Source organism: Rattus rattus, chromosome 6 (assembly GCF_011064425.1).
Source record: "Rattus rattus isolate New Zealand chromosome 6, Rrattus_CSIRO_v1, whole genome shotgun sequence".
In the NCBI taxonomy this organism is placed as follows: domain Eukaryota; kingdom Metazoa; phylum Chordata; class Mammalia; order Rodentia; family Muridae; genus Rattus; species Rattus rattus.
Window position 1 is genome coordinate 58991888 of NC_046159.1, and position 22028 is coordinate 59013915.

Consider the following 22028-nt stretch of genomic DNA (forward strand, 5'->3'; position numbering starts at 1 on the left):
GGGATTTTGAATCAGTTAATCTCTCTGAAGCTTGGTTTGTCCTGTTAATAAAACAAATGCACACCAGGTGACAAGGGGTGGTGGTGATAAAGATGGTGGTGCTGATGTTGATGGTGGTAACACAGTGATGGTGACAGGTAGTGGTGAGAGAGATGAGGGTGACAGGGATGATGGTGGTGATGATAATGGCAGGGATGACAGTGACGGTGACAGGGATGATCTTAATGGTGATGCCAGTGAAGGAGATGATGGGGGTCATGATGCTGGCAGTGATGAGGTGACGATAATAGTGATGGTGGTCACGGTGATGTTGGTGACAACTAACACAAGAGAAATGCTGTGGTCCTCTAACAAGTGAGTCCTCCCTATCTTCCAAGCGATGAGATCATCTGCCCGAGTAGGAGGCATATCATATCTGTTTATTTTCCCTCCTCTTCCTCCTCCTCCTCTATCTTTTCCTCTCTCTCTCTCTCTCCCTCTCTCTCTCTCTCCCTCTCTCTCTCTCTCTCTTTCCATGTGTGCACGCACACGTGTGTGTGTGCGTGTGTGCTTGCGTGTGTGTTGTGACAGGAACTCATGTAACCCAAGCTGGCCTTCAACTCCCCCTGGCACTCCTACTTCTGTAATCCTAGTGCTGGGATTACAGGCATGTGCCATCACGCCTGGCTCAGGGATGTGTCATTTCCATTCGCTGTTTATGAAACTATGCTAAGCCTTAGGAATTGTAGAGCCCAAGGAGTCCAGTTCTCAGGGAGCTCAGGGTTCAGTAGAGCCAACAAAGCAAGAAAGACTGCTAGCAAAATTATGTGGCTTGATAGGAGAGGGACTTTTGCAGGCTTCGGAGAGGAGGAAACTTTGGCCCAGGAACATGGCGACTGAGTGAGATTTTGTCAGATGTTAAAGAAGCAATGTGCAAGAAAGCCAAGTGACACATACTCTGTCCTGTATGACTGGGGGAAACCTTAGAAAGAATTTTCATTCTATCCCTCCAGCAGTAAGTTTGAAGATTAGTAATTAATTTTGTTTTTTTAAAGATTGGGAGTTTCTGAGAACAATGGCGGCCAGCATATGTCTCTACTGGATATATATCGATCACCTGTTTTTGTGGTGGGGACAGAGACAAAAGAATAAGGGAGTCCGGAAACTCTTTGTTTTGAGGAACAGGACTTGAGCGGGTTGTGTGGGAGACAGAGCTGCATTGGGAAGAAGCGGGTTTCAGAAAGCGAGAGAATCTTGTCAGGGACGGGGAAGGTCTGAGCATGTAGGGCAGTTGGGTGGAGACTCTAAGTAGGCGGCTTTCCTGCAGCCTTAGGACTGAAAATCAAGCCTTGGACATTGTTAGCCCAAGGGTAGCAATTGATTGGGTGCAAGTAATAATCAATATAAAGATAATAATATAAGGACTTCAAAACGTCAGGAAGAGGTGCAGTTTGAAGAAGATGGCCAAAGTCCAGTCCAGAGGAATTGTCAACAGTTGTCCAGGAAAAGGAGAAACTGTACTCGTCCTCGCCAAGGCATGGCAGGGTGGTGGGGAGAGGGGCAGTGCCGGGCTGTAGCACTGGGGAAGGAGTGGGGTGAGCCAGGTGAAAGGTCGCCATCTGGGACATTTGTCTCCTAAGTCACCTCTTCCTGTGGTTCTGGTATCAAAGGGTGATGCTTCCCATAAGCTGTGCACTTTGGCTGAAGACCTGGGAGTAATTCTTCCTCACACTGCAATGCCACGTGTGTATGTACCCACAGCAGACCTGGGCCCTCCCATTCTCCACAAGGCTGTCACTTTAGCTCAGGTCTCCACCATGTTACCAGTTTGGTGAAATCTTGCCCAAACTGGTCTACCTCATCCATCCCGCTTCCTGGAACTCTAGAACCAAGTCAGTCTCGTTTTTGTTTGGTTTGTTTTGTTTTTTAACACAAATCTAACCTCGACAACTTCCCTAAGCCCCACCTCTCATACACACTCTGAACACAGGTAACGCTCTTTCAGGACCAACTGTGAATGCCTTGGTAAAACACTAGGGACTTTTATTGCTGTGGTCACCATGTAGTCCCCAGGTTTCACTTCTTACCACATCCCACACCTTTTAAACTTACAATGAAATGGCTGTGCGGGTTCCACAGCTAAGCCACGCCCTTTAGCTGCAGAGCGGTCATTCACTCATCTATATACCTAAGTGATGCCCACTTATTTTAAGGCAGGAACCGTGGGCTTCATATACGCTCCCCCAAAAAATTAAGAGCCTCCATCCCTCTGCATTGCATCTTGACTTAAAATCCTTCTCCTCTTTAGAGTCTCTCAAGCCCAGACAACTCCTGCCCTCTGACAGCAGAGGCGCGGTCCAGAACTTAGATGGAGAGGAAGCACGCTCCGCATTCAGGAAACATCTCATCCACACTTTATCTTTTCCGCTGTCCTCCAGTGCTCATTGGCGGACATCCCCACTAGAGTCAAAGGTCCTCCGGGGCCGGCAAAGCTTACGAACTGCATCTTACTCAGCCTGCTGTCCCCCCTAACCCCCCAAAAAAGTACGTCTTCGCAGATGGTGCCGGGAAGCAGTTAAGAGGAGAGTGTAGGAGCCATAGCACTCCAGCAGTCAAACAACAAACACTCCCCCAAATAATTAAGAACTTAATTAATCAAGAACTTAATAATACTTGAGGTACATCACTGAGTACTTGTGGGATGCTCGGGATCCTTGTTACCAAGATGACCAAATATCCTGGACTGCCAGGAGAGGCCTGGCATAGTTTTGTTGTCCCAGAGTAATTAATAGCTTCCTCTTCGCTTCTCAAAACTGGCTCCATTCGGCTTTTCAATTTTAGGGTGATTGTGATTACTAACTGTCATCAAAGAGAGAACAGACTGAAGGCAGACCCTAACTGACCTTCTACCCTCCATTCTGTTAAAGAGGGCAATGGTCAGCCATTTTAATGACCCAATTTTAAGCCTTTCCTAGGAGTCCCACTCCATCATTTTTGAGGAGGAAATCATATATCCTCCAACTGTTTGAGTGCCTCGCCATGAACTGCAATTGTCTGTTTCCTAACCCCACCATGGGGAGGCAGTATTGCATAGCGGTCATGAGCATGGGGTTAAATGCTGAAGTCTTAAGGCTTGGAGCAAAATGATGGTCCGGGAAATGTACAGGTCATTGAGTAGTGCAGAGATGGCAGGGCTGGCCACACTCAAAGTGTCAACTGTTGCTTGTAAATAGCAGTGAGTCCCAAGCACAGTGTCTACTGCTTAATAAGTACTCAGTACTCAGTACAGGAGAAACCTGAAGAGCAGACCAGGCATGTGGGTCTGGCTGAATGAATGAATGAATGAATGAATGATATTCTGTAAAGAAGCTGAAGAAGATGAAGACAGAGAAGATTTTTACGAGGAAACAAAGGCATCGAGGCCGGGAGAAGATCCAGCAGTGCTCATGGTCCAGCCTGACAACCTAACGTTAAGCTTGAGTTCGTTCCTTGAGCTCTCGGTGAGACAGAACCAGCTCCTGTCCGCTGTCCGTGGATCTCCACTTCTGCACTATGGTGCATATGTCCTCCCTCAGAGAAGTAAATGTTAACACTTTTTAAAAAAAGAAATGAAGGCATAAATGGCTCTTAGAAATGTTATCTGGGGGCATCATACGTGCAAAAGCTAAAATTTAATAATCTGAGGAACTCAATGAAAGGGAGGAAAGCTTGAGGCTTCAGGAAAGGAAGCTAAATGTAGAGAGCTTCACCCCACCCTTCTCACCATCACCTCGATGTGCCCCATTCGCTCACCAGAGGTCTTGGGAGGTGACTGGGGAGCCCACATCACAACCAAGGGATGGTGACACACAAAGCTGGTAGGAAATTAATTAGAGAGACAAAGCAGGTGGGCTGAGCTTGCAAGAGGTCAGCCAGGGTCTATCTTTACCCCTGTGGCCGAGTTTAATAAAAAAAAAAAAATAGAAACATACTTTCAAGGCGTTTCTTGAACACTATTAAACAAAGCTGGGAATAAATTTGAAGTAAGAGGTAGTGAAGAATGGGACCTGGTTGGGATAAGACTGTCCCTTGGAGGCTAAGTGCCACTGTGAGCTATCGCTGCACAAAGCAGCTGTGCGGGAGAGTGGAGGGGACGACACTCCACAGAGGAAATGGCCTGGGTTTCTTTAAGACCGTGGTCCTATCCAGCATGGACTCCGGGGAAATTCAAGGCTTCTGTCTTTGATTATGTGGCTGCAATAGGATCCCGGAATGAGGCCAGGTGGAGCATGAGGGAACCTTGGGTAGAGACCAAGAGAACAAGAGAAAGTGCAGGAGTGGTGTAAATATGTCCTTGGAGTTCAGTTACGCTTCACGTTCAAGAAAGAAGATGGAGCCCAAGGGTTGTTTAACACCTTAACATACGCGATTAAATAAAATCGCTGAGGCAAAAGTAGGAAGTGGGAGTTGGTTAGCTCCATCTGGCAAAGAAAATAAAACATGAATTTGTGAAACGGGAGGCAAAATGTGAAGTGGAAAGCAAGGGACCTAGGACCACAAAGTATAAAACAGGGCAGGAGTTAAAGGCACTCGGGGAGGGGTGAGCAGCAGAGCTGGCCGTGTAGACAGTGGGGAGTCCTAATTCCAGGAAGAGATAGATGTAGCTGGGTGAAAGCGACAAGGGGGAGGAGCTCAGGGATGACAGGAAGGGACATCCAGAGTGACACGTGCTCCTCATTGCTGAAGCACAGTCTGGAAAGGCCGTTTAAAGACAGTAGAAGACATCTCTTCTACTTAAAGAAAGCCGAAAGTGTGGCTCACATAGGTCCCTCAACTGAGAATCAAAATTAAATATTTATTAGAAGAGACTAAGACCTAAACATTGTTTTCTGATTAGAAATTAATTTTCAAGGCAAAGAAAAACACAGGCTACCTATAAGGGCTATAAAACACTCAGTGCAAAGAATTGTGATTGCTAAAAATGCATCTTTTCTAACGGATAAAATCATTGTGTTGATGTCACCTGTAAGTGAAGAAAACATAAAAGTGTTTTCAGACAGATATGGATTATTCCAGGAAGGGGAGTGGTTCGTTGTTGTTTACAATGAAAATCATCCAAAACGTGAATCATGGCTTACAGAAACGTTTAAACTGTGATGTTTGTTGCATAAAAGAAGCAATGCTGGGGGTGGGGTGTGTAGCTGTGATTGTAGCTCTCAAAGGCTGTGGCAGGGGGATGGAGCATTCAAGGCCCATCTGGGCTGTACAGCCAGACGCAAACAGCCAGACCCAACTAGCAAAATAAACGATAAGCCATAGCATGACCACTGAGACCTTTGAAGGAAGCCAGAGTCTCGCTGCTATTCCCATGTTCGGCTGATAACTGCATCAACAATGAGAAAGCAAACGTGAAGTCTTTGGGTGAGAAGCTTACGCCCTATCTAAATATTAAAATTCTTAGAAATAATGGCCACTTTGCTGAGAAGTGCCCAAAGTAGGGTCAGCCATCTAAAGACGTTTGAGAAGCTTTCCCAAAATCAGGAAGTATTCAGAGACTAAAATCGTGAGGGAGGAGCTTAGAATACGAACAGTGGGTGAAGTACATTGTGTGCTCTGTGTGTGTGTGTGTGACTGTGTGTGTGTGTGAGTGAGTGTGTGTGTGAGTGTGTATGTGTGTGTGTGTGATTAATTTCTAGGAAGAGGAAACATGTATGAAGGGCATAAAAGATGAGTAAATAAATGCGATAGACGATGATTTCCCTAAGCTAACGAGAGATTGGCTGCTTCCGTCCAAATGAATCACCAAGCCCTCAGCCAAATTAATTTTTAAATGGTCCTCAAGTCACATGATCCTAGACAAATTCCTAAAACATGTGGGTAAGTAGAAAAGTCTGTTCTTCAAAAAAAAAAGAAATAATAGATTTCTTTACTTCCCCTCAAAAGTAAGACTTAGATTGGCATTTAATTTTTTTTACTCTACAATATTGATTGCTCTAAAAAGCTCAGTAATTATAGATCTTGAATGAATGTGGCTTTTAAATTCCTCACTTAGCCTCAGACATGCAGATCTCAACATGCGTGCCATCCGTGGGCCCTACTGAAGAGATTACTTGAAGAGATTGATATCGATATGGAAAATATATTGAAAATAAGGTGTAAAAAACCAAAAACAGCTCAAAGAAACAGAGGTGTGTAATGACCCTAAAAATGCTACCAACGCTGATTATGGAGCAAAACTTAAGACCTGGTTGCTTTTCAAAGGAGAAAACACACATTTTTGGGTAAAATAACCAACATTTCTCTTAATATATTTACTTGAACTAGAAAATGTTGTTAGCTTCTTGTCCACCCTCTTCCTCCCAGACCCACCTGCTGGGTGACAGATAAAAACGCCCTCTATGTTGATGATAATCACCTCCTGTTATAGGTTCCCCTGCCCAAGTTCCCTTCAGGAGAGATGCTCTGCCTCTCAGACATTGCACTTCCTGAGCGAGACTGGGAGAGTGGGGTCCTTTAGTTTTGGACACATTAGCTCATGTACAGTCTGTCTGTCCTCAAGGACTAGGAGGTTTCTGTACTAAACTCTCACAGAAGCAGGCAAGGATGGAGAGAGACCTCAGTCTGTTCAGGAAGCTGACCCACCCCGAGTGTCTACTGAAGACAGCTTGATCATGACCAGACTTCCTGCTAATTTTGAATACTACACCTTGGATTCTAAATTTTAAATATCAACAAAATTACAGTGTGGTAAAATAACAGGATCCCAAGCCCTGATAAAACCACGGGCAGCATGGCGTGTCGGCTCTTACAGAGTGTGCCAAGATGGCTTCCATATGACAGTGGAAACCGTGGTATTGTCTACGCTGACTCTGCAAGATGTCTCTGAATACTTACACGTTCTGAGGACAGAGAGGATATGAATAATAATTAATGAGGCTGACTTAATAAATATATTCTAAACCCTATACCCCACAGAGAATAAACTTTCCGTTTAAATGCCCATGAAATATTTATTAGTTCACAGAGAGTGCCTCATGCATCCCAAGGCACAAGGTTTCCCACCCACTTTATCAGCAACAAAGAAGAGGAAATGAGCAGCCAATACCTCAGAACTTCAGCTATGAGGAAGATAGTTGCGTGTTTTTGTTTTTGTTTGTGTTGTTGTTGCTGTTGTTTTTATAATAGCTTCTCATGAGGAAGATGGGACAATACATTTTTAAAAAAATTAGAAAGATCCAGAATGGAAGAAGTGGCCGTCTAGGACAGAGGTTGGCAAACTATGGCTGAGTCCCTGTCTTTCTAAGTAAAATTTTCTTATAGCACAACCATGCTCATTTGTTCGGGTTTAATGTTGTTTTTATGCTTTAAAAAAAGGTTGTTGACATGGAGACCGTAAGCCCCACCCACCCTCCAGTACCGAGGAGGACTCAAATATTTACTGTCTGTCTCCTGTTGACTGACCCCTGAACCAAGGAGCCATCTGACACCCTTAGAGATGGAGGGATGCGCAAAGAATTCATCACCAAGGCCGTCCTTCTGGGTGTGCCTGTGTGGTTGGGACCGGTGCCGTCCGTGAGAAGGGCTGGCATTTGGCTGCACGCTCTGCCATTACCCTCTTGAAATCCTAATAACTTTTCAACAGGGGCCCTGCATTTTCATCCTGCACCGGTCCCAACAGCTAACCAAGAAAGCCAAAGGAACGATAAGTATTTCTAAAGTTCTGTGCTTACTACATACATTAAAACTGTAATGAAACCCTTCGTCCTCCCATGCCCCACTGTCTGCCTGACCCAGTGAGGTGGGGGCCATATAAGGGGTGAGGCACTTGCCCTCTTTAGACCAGATATGAGGCCTCCTTTTTAGCGTCTGTCACACATTTCTTAAGCAAGGGACACATGGAGAGTCAATTTCCGTGCAATGGCCAAAAAGAAACGCACTGCAGAAACTCACAGCGTCTTCTCCATTATGTGTGAAAAGAGATGGTACAGAAGTGCTTGGCTCTTTGGTGCTATGAAAGTGAAGAGAAACAGAAATCGGCCAGTGTGAAAAATGAAGACATCCTACGACTGTCTGACTCGGCAGCACGAGAAGATGCAGGCGTGACAAATGGCGTGGGCAGTTACATAAGGACATAAATGTGGTCGTAGGTGAAGAGATCAAGGACCCTAGTCTGAGTGCACAAGCTTGGAGGAAGCAGGTTGCTGTGGAGTGGGTAGTGCCCAACTCTGACTGTGGCTGGCAGGGGGAGGTGTATGAGGCGGCGGGGGTGTCTGACTGCGGTACGCAGGAGTGAGGGCGGTGCCGTGTTTGAGCACCTAAGGAGGGAAGCACCTCAGGGTCTACCTTTTGTTTGTCCTCCATACCTTCATTTCCCACACTGAAGTAGCTGTTTTGATGACGCTCTATTTTAAAATTCTGTCCTTGGACCCTCAGTCTATGTCGCTTCCCCACAAGTGACAATTTTGCATTGCAGCTTTGGGTGACATTGGTCCATCCCTTTTTAGCCTTCCAGGAGATGCACTGCAGCTCTCATGGGGTCATCTCTGAAGCCTGAGAGCACGAGACATGGACCCAGAGTCATGAAGTTCAGCCATAGGAGCGCCTTTTAAGACAATTTAACATTTTCTGTCCTAACAACAATGTCACTGTTTTTGTTGTTGTTGTTGAATTTGCACCAAAAATACAAGTAATTGATATGCAAAAAAAATGTGTGCAAGCTTTTCCTGGTTGTGTACATGAGTGAGTGCATGTGAGCATGTGCAGTGTGTGTACATGTGTTTGCTTGTGCATGTGTGTGCATGTGTGGTGTGAGTGTACGTGTGTACATGGTGCGTGCATGTAAAAGTGTGTGTGTGTGTGTGTGTGTGTGTGTGTGTGTGTGTGTGCGTGTGTGTGTGTTTGAGAGGCAGAGTGGAGAAGGGAATACCTGCCTGGTTAAGATACCTTTTGAATCACGAGTCACAGAAAAGAGTGCACCTTATATCCTCACCCAGTGCCCGCTCACACTTGCACAGCCTACTGAAGCCCCAAAAGCACTGTTTTCTGTTACTTTCCGCAGCACATTCTGGTTTTTCAATCCTATTATGCTTCATTTCTTTGAAAAAAAAAATTGGCGATCTCCCAGTAGCTGATTTCCCAACTCTCTAACTGCATTCTGCAGTGCGAGCGTCATTGTTTTCAAAGCCATCAGTTGGACTGACTAAGGGAAGTCATGTGGCAGGAGAGAACTCAAACATCATGGCTGCTGGAGGCTCCACGGCAGCAGATGGAGCAGGATGGTGTCCCCAGACAAGGGACAAAGAGAGGTGCTCAGATTGGCTTTGGATCTGAACTAGTGTTCGGAGAAGTTGAAGTAGGAGCAAGAGTCAAGGTCCAGGAGGGAGGCTTGGCTGTGCCCACAAGAAAACAGTTGATAAAGGCCTGGGCCAAAATGGGGCTCCAACTTGTTAGAGTGTAGAAAGAGAAGAGGAGAAGAAGAGGGGGGAGAGAATCTGGGAGAGAGTACTCACTCACTGGCAAGGAAGCTTGGGGCTAATTTTGGGTCCACCCAGTGTCTCTGAAGCTACTGAGCATATCCATACCTACCCAGGACCCGAGAGGGCCACTGGCATCAGTGACTTAACCAGGTGTGGCTAAGGATGAGTGGGGCTGACCATTTTGTAATCTCTGTCTTAGCTGCCTTGGCCTCCCCGGGTTAGCAGTCACTGGTGGCGGATCCAGCCGAATGTGCCTGTATTTCCTTTTCATTGTGCCCTGGTTGCTCGTACAGCAAATGTGTTTTCAAGGCGTTTAACCACAGGGTTAGAGACTCTCGGGAGCAGAAAAGAATGTCCTTTTGTTCAGAAAACAATTGGGTAACATTTCTGATTCTGCTGTTGCCCCTCTTTGTGTACACATCGGGCCCTCGGAAGTGACTGGACTGTCACCCGAAGGCAAGGCCAGGTTGCTCCATACAGAATCCCTCACAGAGTGTGACATCAAATGTTTCTTGATTTTTTTTAAAAATCATATTTCAAGTACTGGAGGCAGAAAAACAAAATGCTCTCCACAGCGATCACCTGCAGGGGCTTACAGCGCAGACAGAGGCTTTCCTCCCTGGGGAGTGGTGAGCCCCTTCGCAAACCCACTTCAGTAGATTCTGGGCGAGGACATTGACCTTGGCTCTAATTGGATCCCAAGTGCACCACATGAATCTTCCAATAGACATTTCTGTAATGCTGGGTCCAGGCAGGATTCCTGGGAGGCTTTTTTAATTCCAATTATGAAGAGAACTGTGTTTGCAGAAGAGAGACACAAAGTCCATGGGTTGGGGATTTAGCTCAGTGGTAAAGCGCTTGCCTAGGAAGCACAAGGCCCTGGGTTCGGTCCCCAGCTCCGGAAAAAAAAAAAAAAAAGAACAAGAGAGACACAAAGTCCCCAGAAGAGACCCTTTGCTAGTCTCAGTACCTCTCAAACCTACCATGTCCACGGGAACAAACATCTTTTGGTACTTTTTATATTGGGTCTAGAAGGAAATTCTTGATTCTACCTTGCATCTTGAATAGCTAGGTTAATCTAGCATGGCTGACCCTTAAAAAGACAAAGGTGACATGAGATATGTCATATGATTAAAAACGTACAATGGGTGGAGAAAAACTGAACTTGAAGACAAGCTGCCATTTTCCCAGATAGCACCGAGCTTCTCACGGTTGGGATCAGGAATCTGATTCTAGACTTTAAGTGAGAGTGGCCACAAGTCTGAGCTACCAAGGGTCAGTTACGCTGGGAGTAGCCTCTAGGGCATTTTCTAACTGGAAAATCAGCCAAAAGGCAAATGCCCAGTGCACATCAGACAGCCTGTAAGTCAAAGAATCTGCATCTTCTACTCCGGGAGAGGCAGGGGTTTGCCCAGAGTCACCTTGGGTGTCTTCCAGAAGGGAAAAGGAGGACAGAATGCTAAGCTGTGAGTGCTAGGTAGTCGGTGAGGTAGGGGGACTGTGGCACCAGGCAGGCCTGTCTCTTGGATGGGAGGGTTGTGTTAGGTGTGAAATCCCATTGTTATGAAGTGTGTTAAAGGTCTTCTCTCTTCCCAGTGTGAGTCTCCACTTTCCCTGTAGCCAGGTCTCTCATAGTGGTTTGTTGTTAATATGACACACTGAAAAGATTTACTAGGGCTTGTGGGTTAGTGGTCACTCCTGCTGGGTAGTGTGAGAAGTCATGGAGAACGTGTTCTGTCTGGAAGGGGTTCAGTGGGAGGCACATGCAAGAGGGTAGGTGGTGGGAAAAGTAACAAAAATACATTATATACACGTGGGAAGTTGCCAAGAGTTAAGAAATTAAATTTAAAAAATAAAAGGAATAGAATAATACCCGCCCAAACCAACGGTTAGAGGGGAAGAAAGGGAAAGGAAGCCCTCTGCTTCATAGCTGTCGTGGCTAGGGTTTCACTGCTGTGAGCAGACACCATGACCAAGGCAACACGCTTGTAAGGCACACATTTAATTGGGGCTGGCTTACAGGTTCAGAGGTTTAGTCCAGTATCACCATGGTGGGAAACATGGCAGCATCCAGGCAGATTGCTGCTGCCTGGAGCTGAGTTCCGCATCTTGATCCACAGGCAGCAGAAGGAGACTGTCTTCTGTAGGCAGCTGGGGAGAAGACTGTTCTTCACTGGGCAGAGCTTGAGCAGCAGGTCACCTCAAAACCCAGCCCCACAGTGACACACTTCCTCCAACAAGGCCACACTTACTCCCACAGGGCCACACCTACTTTCACAAGGCCACTCCTACTGCAACAAGGCCACACCTACTCCAACAAGGCCACACCTCCAAATAGTGCCACTTGCCTTGGGGCAAGCATTCAAATACATGAGTCTATGGGGTCAAACCTATTCAAACCACCAAAATAGCACAGGAATGGGTACACAGTTGGAGAAAGAGACCAACCTCCCATGGTCCTTTTAAAAGCCCTAATCACTAGGTCTGTTGACAGGATCCTCTTCTTTCATGGTGCCTAGCTGAACACAACCTTTAACACCGGGACCTGTGGGGTCAGCCTAGGTCCTGAGCCCAGGCCCTGAGCATAGTGGCTCCTCCTTCTTCCTGCTTTTGTGTACGGTGTGTACCTGTGACCCTCAGGAGACCTTGTTACTGGTATGCAGTTGTTAAGTACAGATCTTCGCTGTACTGTTTCATTTTCATTTAAGTGGGATGAGCAGAGAATTTCTGGGTATGAAACAGAAAAATAAATTCCTTTCAAAGAGATGGAATACATCAACTAAAATGGGAACTTTTAGTTAAGAGAACCGGCTGCTCTTAGGGAGGATCGGAGTTCAGCTCTTAGCACTCGCATGATGGCCCACAACTCCAGCTCCAGAGCACCCGACATCCTCTTCTGGCTTCCATGAACACAGCATGCATGTGGCGCCCTTACACACGTGCAGGCAAATACTCATTCACTTAAAATAAAAACAAATAATTCTTTTAAAAGAAGAATACCGTATCATGAGGGAGCTGGAGAGACAGCTCAGCTCAATGGCTAAGGATGCTCAATGTTCTCGAGGACCCAGGTTCAGCTCCCAGCACCCAGTTTAGTTGGTTCACAACCTCCTGTAAGTTCAGCTCAGCTCCAGGGGACTTGATGCCCTCTTTTGGTATCGGGTTGCACCTTATGCATGTGTATACACTACACATGTACACACACACACACACACACACACACTCATGTAACACACACACAGACAGATGGATGGATGATGGATAGACAGATAGACAGACAGACAGACAGACCCAGACACCAGTGGAAAGTGTTTGCAATACGGTGTCAGAGCAGAAAGCATACTGCAGCCTCAGTTACAATGGCAGGCAGACCGGGCTCCGGTGGACAGATCTGTGTGTGAGGGGAAAGGCGTCACAGGTTTGAGTAGACAAAGGTTAAGATAGCCCCACTGGGAGAGACTGAGCATGAGCCTGCGGGGAAAATGGGCCAAATCAGTGTGAGGGAAACAAGATTGTAAAACAAGATCAGATGCAGGAGAGTTAAAAATCAACTTTCCAAGCCTGAACTCCCACAATCGCGTATTTCCAGAGAACTGACGTCTCTCTTCAGTCAATGCATTTCCTTTTAATAGAGTGAAAAGTTGAGCTGTTTTCTTCTTTTGTTCGTTATTCTCAGTAGCCACATTCGACTCGGTAGATTTTCCTGCTGTTTAACTCTCAGAGACGTCTTAAAATAAACGCCACCAACTGGACAATTATTTAGGGAGCCTGCTGGATTCTTCCCTCCAATAATTTATTTTAAAATTCTACTGATATCTGTATTTTTAAATGGAATGAGACTTGGAGTGGCTTTTGTTTTGTTGGTGTCTTGGGTTTCTATTGCTGTGAAGAGGTGTGGTGACCGCAGCAATTCTTAATAAGGAAGGCATTTATTGGGGTCTCGCTTACAGTTCAGAGGTTTGGGCCTTTATCAACCTAGTGGGAAGCATGGCTGTACACAAGCAGACACGGTGCTGGAGAACTTGTTGAGAGTTTTAATCCGGAGCCAAAGGCAGCAGGAAGAGAGTGTGATCCTGGGCCTGGCTTGAGCATCTGAAACCTCAAAGCCCACCCTCAGTGGCACACTTCCTGCAGCGTGCCACGCCTAGTCCAACAGGCCACACCTCCTAACAGGGGCACTCCCTGTGAGCCTATGGGGGCCGTTTTCATTGAAATCACAAGAGTCAATTTGCTGATTTTACTCAGTGGAATTGGAACAGAGCCTCTTCATAGAGGAGCACAGAAGCAACCGTGTCCTCGAGATCTGGAAACAGACTGTGAATCTCTTTGATGCCTGGGTATTTTGATTTTGCTTGTTTTACTGTTAGAGTTTGACTCGGTGGGAGGTGTGGGAGAGAATGGGAGATGAAGTTGGAGGAATTCCTCAAAATTTTTAAGTCATGGATAATTTCCAAACTCACACCAGTTTCAGGTGATGGATGAACGCGGTTAATAGGGTTGCTTCTACATAGAATGTAGGCTGGAAAGAAACACAGCACAAGGAGCTGACGGAATGCCTCTCTGTCCTGTAGGTCAGGAAGCGTGCTGCACCACTGGAATGAGATCTACTACTTTGTGGAGCAGCTGGCTCATAGATTCATCAGGTGAGTGTGCCCCATAGTCTCTTCTCTCGTGGCTGACAGTGAATCCAGTCTATTTGCTCTTCTGACAACTCCCAGACATGGGCGGACCTGGGCATAGGGGGTCCCAGAGTGCTAGGTGACCATGGTGCATAGTAAACCTCTGGTTTTCATATGAACATGCCACAGCCCTGAGCAAGTCATAACTGGTCACATGACCCCTACATCCACTCTGTGGGCTTCATCTCACCTTCCCAGACAGGTTGGAGCACAGTCACTCTGGACTGGGGAGGTGCTACTTAAGGACACCCACTAGTAAAGGTCACACAGCTTTCATGGACTCACCTGCAGCATGTTGTCAAGGTCTGTGGTGCAGCTGGTGTGAGCATTGTGACCTCTGACATAGACCCCAGGTGGTAGGTGGTCTCCATGGAAACCAGTGAGCATGAACCTCTTCAGTCCAGTTCTGTTGCACAGACTCGGAGCTCAGGATAATGGCAGACAGTCTCCTCCCATGTTTAGTTACCAAACAACACATTCTTACCTTCCAAACAGAAAAGAAAGGGCGGTGGGTGTCCTTGAATCCACAGCAGGGATCACCCAGGTGACTTAGGAAAGCAGGTGCTCAGAGGGAAAAATGGAGGAAAAGTACAGTCAAGGAGAGAGACAGTGTATGTGTGGTGTTAAAAAAAATACTTGGACAAATCACTGAACTTCGAATGGACAGGAGGGACTTCCCAATCTAGCTGAGAGCCATTCAGGAGACGCATGTTGAAAAGCACTGGTGAGAAACTCCCCTTCTGGGCCATTTCAGTTTAAAGTCTTTTTTGCTATGGAGCCAAGCATCCTCCCATGCCCTCTCACCCATAGACCCTTTCGAGTGACGTAAAGCACATCTACCGCCAGGTCCTTGGCAGTTTCTGCTCTGTCTCCATTTGCTGTCCTCCTTTCGCCCTCTGAGCAGAGGAGCCCAGTGGAAAAGGATCCAGTTCATCGAGATGAGTTTGAGTCCAAGCTCCGTGTGCAACCCTAGCAATTAGCTTAACCTTGGCTGAACCCAAGGTTCTGGAAAAGATTACGTGTGTGTGCATCTGATCGTCCAGCCTCTGCCTGGAAGTGGGTCTCTAGCACTGCCTCCCAGCCCATCAGCAGTTCCACATTCTTCACTGAGAATCAGAGACAAGGGTGGAGCTACTGAGAGAACAGTTACCCCAGCCCCCTGATTTACAGATGAAGGAAGAACAAACCAGGGACAGCTCCACGATTTATCTAGACCTCGAGGTACTTTTCTCAAGCCCTCTCCCTCTGGATTCCTTGGCTGTGGATGGTATATCAGCCATACTGCTTGTCCCTGTGACAGACCACTCAGAGAACAACCTAGAAGGAAGAAAGTTAATTTGGGCTCATGGCTGCAAAGGTTTTATGCCATGCTAACACCACTGTTCCCAGACTATGACGAGGTAGAGCATCCAGGCGCAAGTGTGTGGTGTAGCAACAATGCTTGCCTCATGCTGGGCAGGAAGCAGCATCAGGCAGGGACTGGAGACCCGGGAAAAGTTCAAGGGAACACACGCAGTTACCCACTTACCCAGTTAGGTTCCACCTTCCACAGTTTCACTACCTCTGAGCAGGCTGTTCAGATGTTGAGTCCATCAGTAGATGGAGCCATTAATGAAGGCAGGGCCTCATGATACAGCCAATTCCCCAAAGCTCTACCTCTGAACAGTGCTTGTACCAACCTCAAAACATTGGGCTATCAGGGAGACCCTTCATACCTAGACCATAGCAGGTCCCTCAGTGTGCAGGGGCTAAGACTGTCATGGAGTTTTGTTTCTGCAATAGTCCAAAGGCTGTTGTTAGCAGTGCCAGGTACCGGGTGACACTCTTGATTAAGTGGAGGGAAAAATAGTATTGTCAACAAATGATGCTGGGGAAACTGCATATCAACATGATGAAGAATGAAAACTAGATCCATATCTCTCACCCTGAACAAAAACTCCAAATGGATCAATCCTGAGACCACTACAAGATACACACATAGGCAAGGACTTTTTGCATAGGACTCTAGCTACTCAGGAGATAAGGCCAATAACTAACAAACGGGACCTTTTGAAATTAAGACGTTTTCAACAGCAAAGGAAGCTGTCAATCAAGCAAAGAAGCAGCCAATAGAATCAGATAAAGCCTTTGCCAGCTACAGGTCTGATACAGGAGGATTAACATCTAGAGCATTCAAATAACTCAAAAGTGAGCCGTCAAGAAAACAACCTAAGAAAAGTGGGCTATGGAATTCAACAGAGAACTCTCAAAAGAAAAGGTACAGACATCTTAAGTAGTGTTCAACATCTTTAGACATCAGAGAAATAGAAAGCAAAACTGCTTTGAGACCCCATCTCATCCTAGTTGGAGTGACCATTACCAAGAATGAATGCTGGTGAGGATGGGTGGAAGGGAGAAACCACTATTACTGAGGTGCAGACTGATGCAGATACTGTGGAAACCAGTGCGGGAGTCTCTCAAAAAGCTGAGTGGGTGATTTTATTTATCCTTTAATTAGCATATTGTGAGGTAGAAGGAACCCATGTGTCTCAGTTAGGATTTCCATTGCTGTGAAGAGACCACAGCAACACTAATAAAACAAAACATTTAAATGGGACTGGCTAACAGTTTCAGAGGTTTAGTCCGATAACATCATGGCAGGAAGGATGGCAGAATACAAGCCGACATAGTGTTGGAGACTGGGCCAAGAATTCTACATCTTTTCTTCTTAAAGATTTATTTATTTTATGTATATGAGTACACTGTAGTTATCTTCAGACACACTAGAAGAGGGCATCAAATCCCATTGCAGTGGTTCTGAGCCACCATATGGTTGCTGGGAATTGAACTCAGGACCCCTGGAAGAGAAACCAGTGCTTTTAACTGCTGAGCCATCTCTCCAGCCCCAAAAGTTCTACATCCTTGATCCACAGGTAGCAGGAGACTGACTTACAGTGGGCAGGATTTGAATATATGTATGAGATCTCAAAGCCCACCTCCACAGCTACACTTCCTCTAACAAGGTCATACCTACTCCAACAAAGGCCACATCTCCTGATCGTGCCACTCCCTATGGGCCAAGCATTCAAATGCATGGATCTATGGGGGCCATTTCTATTCGAACCATGGTGGCTGATACTAGCACAAATATGTCACTACTGACTGTAGAGGGATCCTTTTAAGTTGAAATCCTTTTGCTTCCCTTTATTCTGGCCACCCCTCAGCTTCCCAAGAACGATTTTCGTCCTTCTCCCTTTCCTTGTACTCCTAGCTTACACCTCACATCCATCACTCTCAGAAAATAGCCCCATTGCGTAGTCACTGAGAGCCTCAAGGACAGCAGTCACAGATGCTCCCTCAGCACCCAATCCTGCTCCTGTGAGTTGCCTGCATGTCTTTCCTGCCATCTTGGAAAGCCATCTGTCCCCCTTTACACCATTCTCCCTCTTTGTCCACCCCATGCCATTGTCTCTAGTCTCTTGTAGTTCTCTGTTCCTCTTCTATCTTTTACTTTCTTGCTGACTCCCTTCATCCTTGTCTAATTTCCATTGCTTCTCAACTCTGCTGAAAACACTAACAGCAAATATATATCAGGCATACAGTAATAATGTCCCTCCTAAGAGTAGCCAGAGCCGTTAGAACTCTTATAGCAGTTGAGCAACAAGACCTCATTTCTATTTCCTGAAATGTAATCTGGGGAGCAGTGTGGAGAATGCAGCAGATCAGGAGTGATTCTAGGAAACAGCTGGGATGGTCAGATGATGGAGACCCAGGCCCAAAGCTAAGCCATGAGAAGAGGCCACGAATGCAAGGATCAGAGCCAGATCAGCTCCGGAAGACGAATGCCTTGTGAAGACACAGGTTGACGCTATGCTGGTTGACCAGTTGTCCTTCCCACGAGGGCCCTACAGGATGGTAGGCAGTTGCTAAGTCCTGTGCAGATTTCCAGTGCTTCTTGCCAGTCCTCAAATGAGAGTGCTCTGCTGCCCAGAGAGTGAATTTTATGCTGAAAACTTTTGAGTGCTGTGTGTAACGGTGATGTTGACTTATTCATTAAGAATGAGTCATGTCTCCACTGAGTGGAAGAGACCCTCCATGGCCCAGCAGTCCTTCTTCCCCTTGTAGGCAGCCAAGATGGAATTAAGTGAATGGTTAGCCTTTTGAGATATTACCTTCTCTGAAGATGCTGTCAGAATTTTCTGAAAGGATTCACCATTTCATAGACACCGTGTAGACCAGTCCCCTTCAGGGAAGTCCTGAGCTGGGATGGGGTTCATCTTTCTTACTGTAGTGTATCCATTGTGTGACGGTATCCTATCAGAAGGGAGGGAAAGACACCAGGTACCTTTGGTTTGGAGCTTCAAGTTGGCCATTAGCTAAACCCTTGCTTGCCACATCCTCTGGGACTCCCGTTTAGGTGGTAGTTCCTCAGCTCCAGGAGCCATGATCCAAAGATTAAAAGCAAGAAAGAACCAGGAAGGGGCTGGCATGCCCCAGGTGTTCTGTCTGACTTAACAGAGTTTCTCTCCTTTCCAGCCCACAGCTAAGGATGTCCTTCATTGTCTTTTCTACTCGAGGGACAACTTTAATGAAACTAACTGAGGACAGGTAAGGAGATTTCACACCCGCGTCATTTCTAAGTCTGCCTTTTCCTGAGTAGCCCTGAGACTTGTGCCACCTGGTGCCTTGGCAGTCAGTCACCCTAATCTAACAGCAACAGCTCTCTCTTGATTCGAGCCTTGACCTCTGCATCCGGGCCCTTCTGTTGGCTCGATGTGCAGTGACTTCTGATGATATTTCCTGATGTTGGTGAAATGTTTTAAATGTCCTCGCCCTTGAATGTTAACTCCATCTGCTGAGTTGGAGCAGAATGTTGGCAAACTGGGTTCCTTGGGGATTGTCTTGTCTCCCGTCTGGATTGGATGTGTTTTGTAAACTGGATTTCAGAAACTTGATAAAACTCCACTAGAGGGGTGAGAGCCTGAACTGTGTCCCTGCGTGATTATCAAGGATGGGAACATAAAGGAAAGCTGCGGCACCAAATAAATAGAAGGGAATTATAATTGAGTGTTGGGAAATGTCACTTGACAATCATTCTCTGGGGTTAACCGTACTTCACTCCACAGGCCATGGTGACAGACACGTGCATGCATTCATAGCTATCATGGTGCAGGATGATGCCGGAGGATAATCTGTTCAAATTAGTGTCACCACATACATGGTCCACAGTGAGGGAAACACGGCGAGGGATTGGGATCCCTGTCTGACAAATACAGGCATGTTGGAAAAAGAGATCGAGGAAGGGAAGAGCAAGAGTTAGTCCATTTTCTGTTACTATAACAAAATGTCACAGACTTGGTCCTTTAGAAGGAGAAGAGGTTTACTTATTTAGCTCACATTGCTGGAGACTCAGGAGTATGGCACGTGGCATCCTAGTACAAGAGAGCACAAAGTGAGAGGGAGCCCAGAAAGTCAAGGGCTAGGTCTACTCTTGATACTGTTAATTTGGGAAAGAGTCTGGGTCATGCAAGGGCTACTTTAATCTCCTAAAAAATCTACCCCCCAATGGCACAGTTACTCCCCCAGGCCCTGCCTCCTAGTTACTGCCTCTTGGTGGCACCACACTGAGGACTAAATGTGGCTCGCACCCCTCGAGCCAAACCATAGCGGCAAAGTAAAGAGTGGCTTGAAAAACTTCACTGATAAAATCCTTTTACGGGAATGATAACAGAATTAACAATTTTATTATCTTTTTGGTTCAGACCGGCAAGTCCAAACCAGTGCTCATGCCTTTCCTGTCTATACCTCCACTTTCAAATCCTCTTCCTCCGTCTAGGCATGCATGTTGGTGAGATGCCCAGGAACTCCATTTTAAAAGTGGGTGTCACACCCTCTTTGCAGAGGAAGGAACTAAGACCATGTCTCCTTCCAATATATACCAAGCAGAACCCAGAGTAGGCCCAGGTTCTATTTTTTCCCTTCTCTTGCACATTCTCTCTGAAGAGAGAACCCTGCAGTTTGAAAAGCCTCCTTCAGAGTTGACCAAGCACTTTGAGATTCTCTGAGGAGAGACCTGGCCTTGTGTGAGAATCATGATCCTCTCCATCTTTACCTGCCCGACATCCTTCAGCAGGTCCAGCTTCTGTCCAAAGATGGGGACTCAATCCGTAAAGCCTAGCTGACCCTCCTGCCACATCCTTGTCTTCAACACTAGGCCAGGTGACCCGAGTGCACACAGCTGGGACAATGAGCTGTGAATGGCTCATAGAGTCAGCCAAGCTTTCTTGGTCACTGGCTCTTCTCCTACATGGATGAGAAGGATCTAGAGCTAACCCATGCCTGTGGGTGCTAAGCATCCCTGTGCGGGTGTGGGGGTGTCTGTATCATCAGTCCCAAACCAGAACCAGATCTCACCTGTCCTTCACGCCCTGCTGCGACTGCGGCATCCTGGTGTCACTTCGTGCCACTTACCCTTTTGGATGTGCCAATGCGACTGGGAGAGGAAGGGCATTGTAGCTTCTGTCGATGCCGGGAGCCACTCCATGGCCTCTGGGCAGCTGGCCAGGGCAGGTGAGAGACGGACAAATCAGAACGCCAGGCGGACAGCCTTCCTTTTGGTCTACTTGGAATCTAATTGTTTGTGCCTTAACTTCATTACCACTAGTTTCTTGTGCCAAAGAAGTGGCAGGGGTTAGAGCCCCTACTTGGCTGCTAGCAGCCTTTAAGGCTGATGCTGTGAGTCTCCTGTTGTGAATGCATGGCCTGCCAAGCATGGACCCAACACACACCCAATCTCGCCAAGTAAAGAGGTGACGAGTGGTCACTCTCACACACCCTAGAGAGACTGGCTGCGAGAGTCGGGTTTTTATTCTGTTTGCAACTTGTCTCATGGTGATTTGTCAAGTATGAGAACCTCCACCTTTTTCTCCTGAGAGCACTTGCTCTTTGCGTATCCCTCTGAGACAGTAAAAAGGTGCATCATTATACCCTCTGCGCGTTTGTGGGAGTTTATAGAGTTTTAAAAGAAACTTGTTAAAAAATAAAAGGGCACCAGGCTAGGGAGATGTAAAATGCTTGATTTGCAAGAGTTTGGATCCGAGTCTGGAGCTCCGAGTCCACATTAACAGATCAGACTGTCTGCACATGCCTTTTACCTCAGCCATGGTGAGATGGGAGGCAGGAACAGGCAGAGATTATCTGGAAGTTCAACCCCAAGCTAGCCAGTTGGCAAAGTTATAGGCCAGCGAGACCCTGCCTCACAACATCCAAGGTTGTCCACTGACCTCACAGGTGTACGTGCACGCCCTCACCTACGCCTGAACTCCCACACACTCCCACACATACTGTGTACATATACACGCTCACCTACCCCTGGACTCACATCCACACCTACCCCTAACTCACACACAAAACAACAACAGGGCCTCAGTCAGGAAAGATTCTCATTTTAACAAGAGCGAACGAGTGTTGATCAAAAGACACGATATAGAAGATGCATTTGCAATGGCTTCCAATATGCTCTTGGGATCCAAAATGCACCCAGGAATACTATGGGGAGATTGAAGAAATAAAATGGAAAATGCCACAAGCTGGGGCATAGAGAAGAAACCACAGGAGAAAGACAGCCTATCCTTCTCCAGTCTCTGAGGGCAACCTCACCATTTGAGTTCTGTGTGCAGTTAGGGCGGTGATCCTCCTAACCGCTTTCAAGGTTTCTTTAGTTCCCAGCAGTTTGGTTACAACCTGTTAGGGGCTGTGCAGACCTCACTGAATCTGTGAGTTCTTGTCTTTCACTAAATTCGGCAAGTTAACAACCACTGCTATTCAAATTTTTTATCATTATTTTTTATTTTTCTGTAGTACGCACCTCTCCTCTTTCTGTGACTCCCATAGTACAGGTGACGACTTCTCCACGTTACTCCTTATGGCCCTGAAG

At 46.6% G+C, this 22028-nt stretch overlaps 1 protein-coding gene across 1 annotated transcript in view; it reads left to right on the forward strand.

Annotated features, from left to right (window-relative positions):
* The window catches only part of Antxr1 (ANTXR cell adhesion molecule 1), a 194949-nt gene that overhangs the window by 8857 nt on the left and 164064 nt on the right, over positions 1-22028 (forward strand). The window contains exons 2-3 of the mRNA XM_032906154.1: positions 14006-14077; positions 18629-18700. Of these exons, the coding sequence (XP_032762045.1) occupies positions 14006-14077; positions 18629-18700 (144 nt within the window). The remainder of the gene's footprint in view (positions 1-14005; positions 14078-18628; positions 18701-22028) is intronic.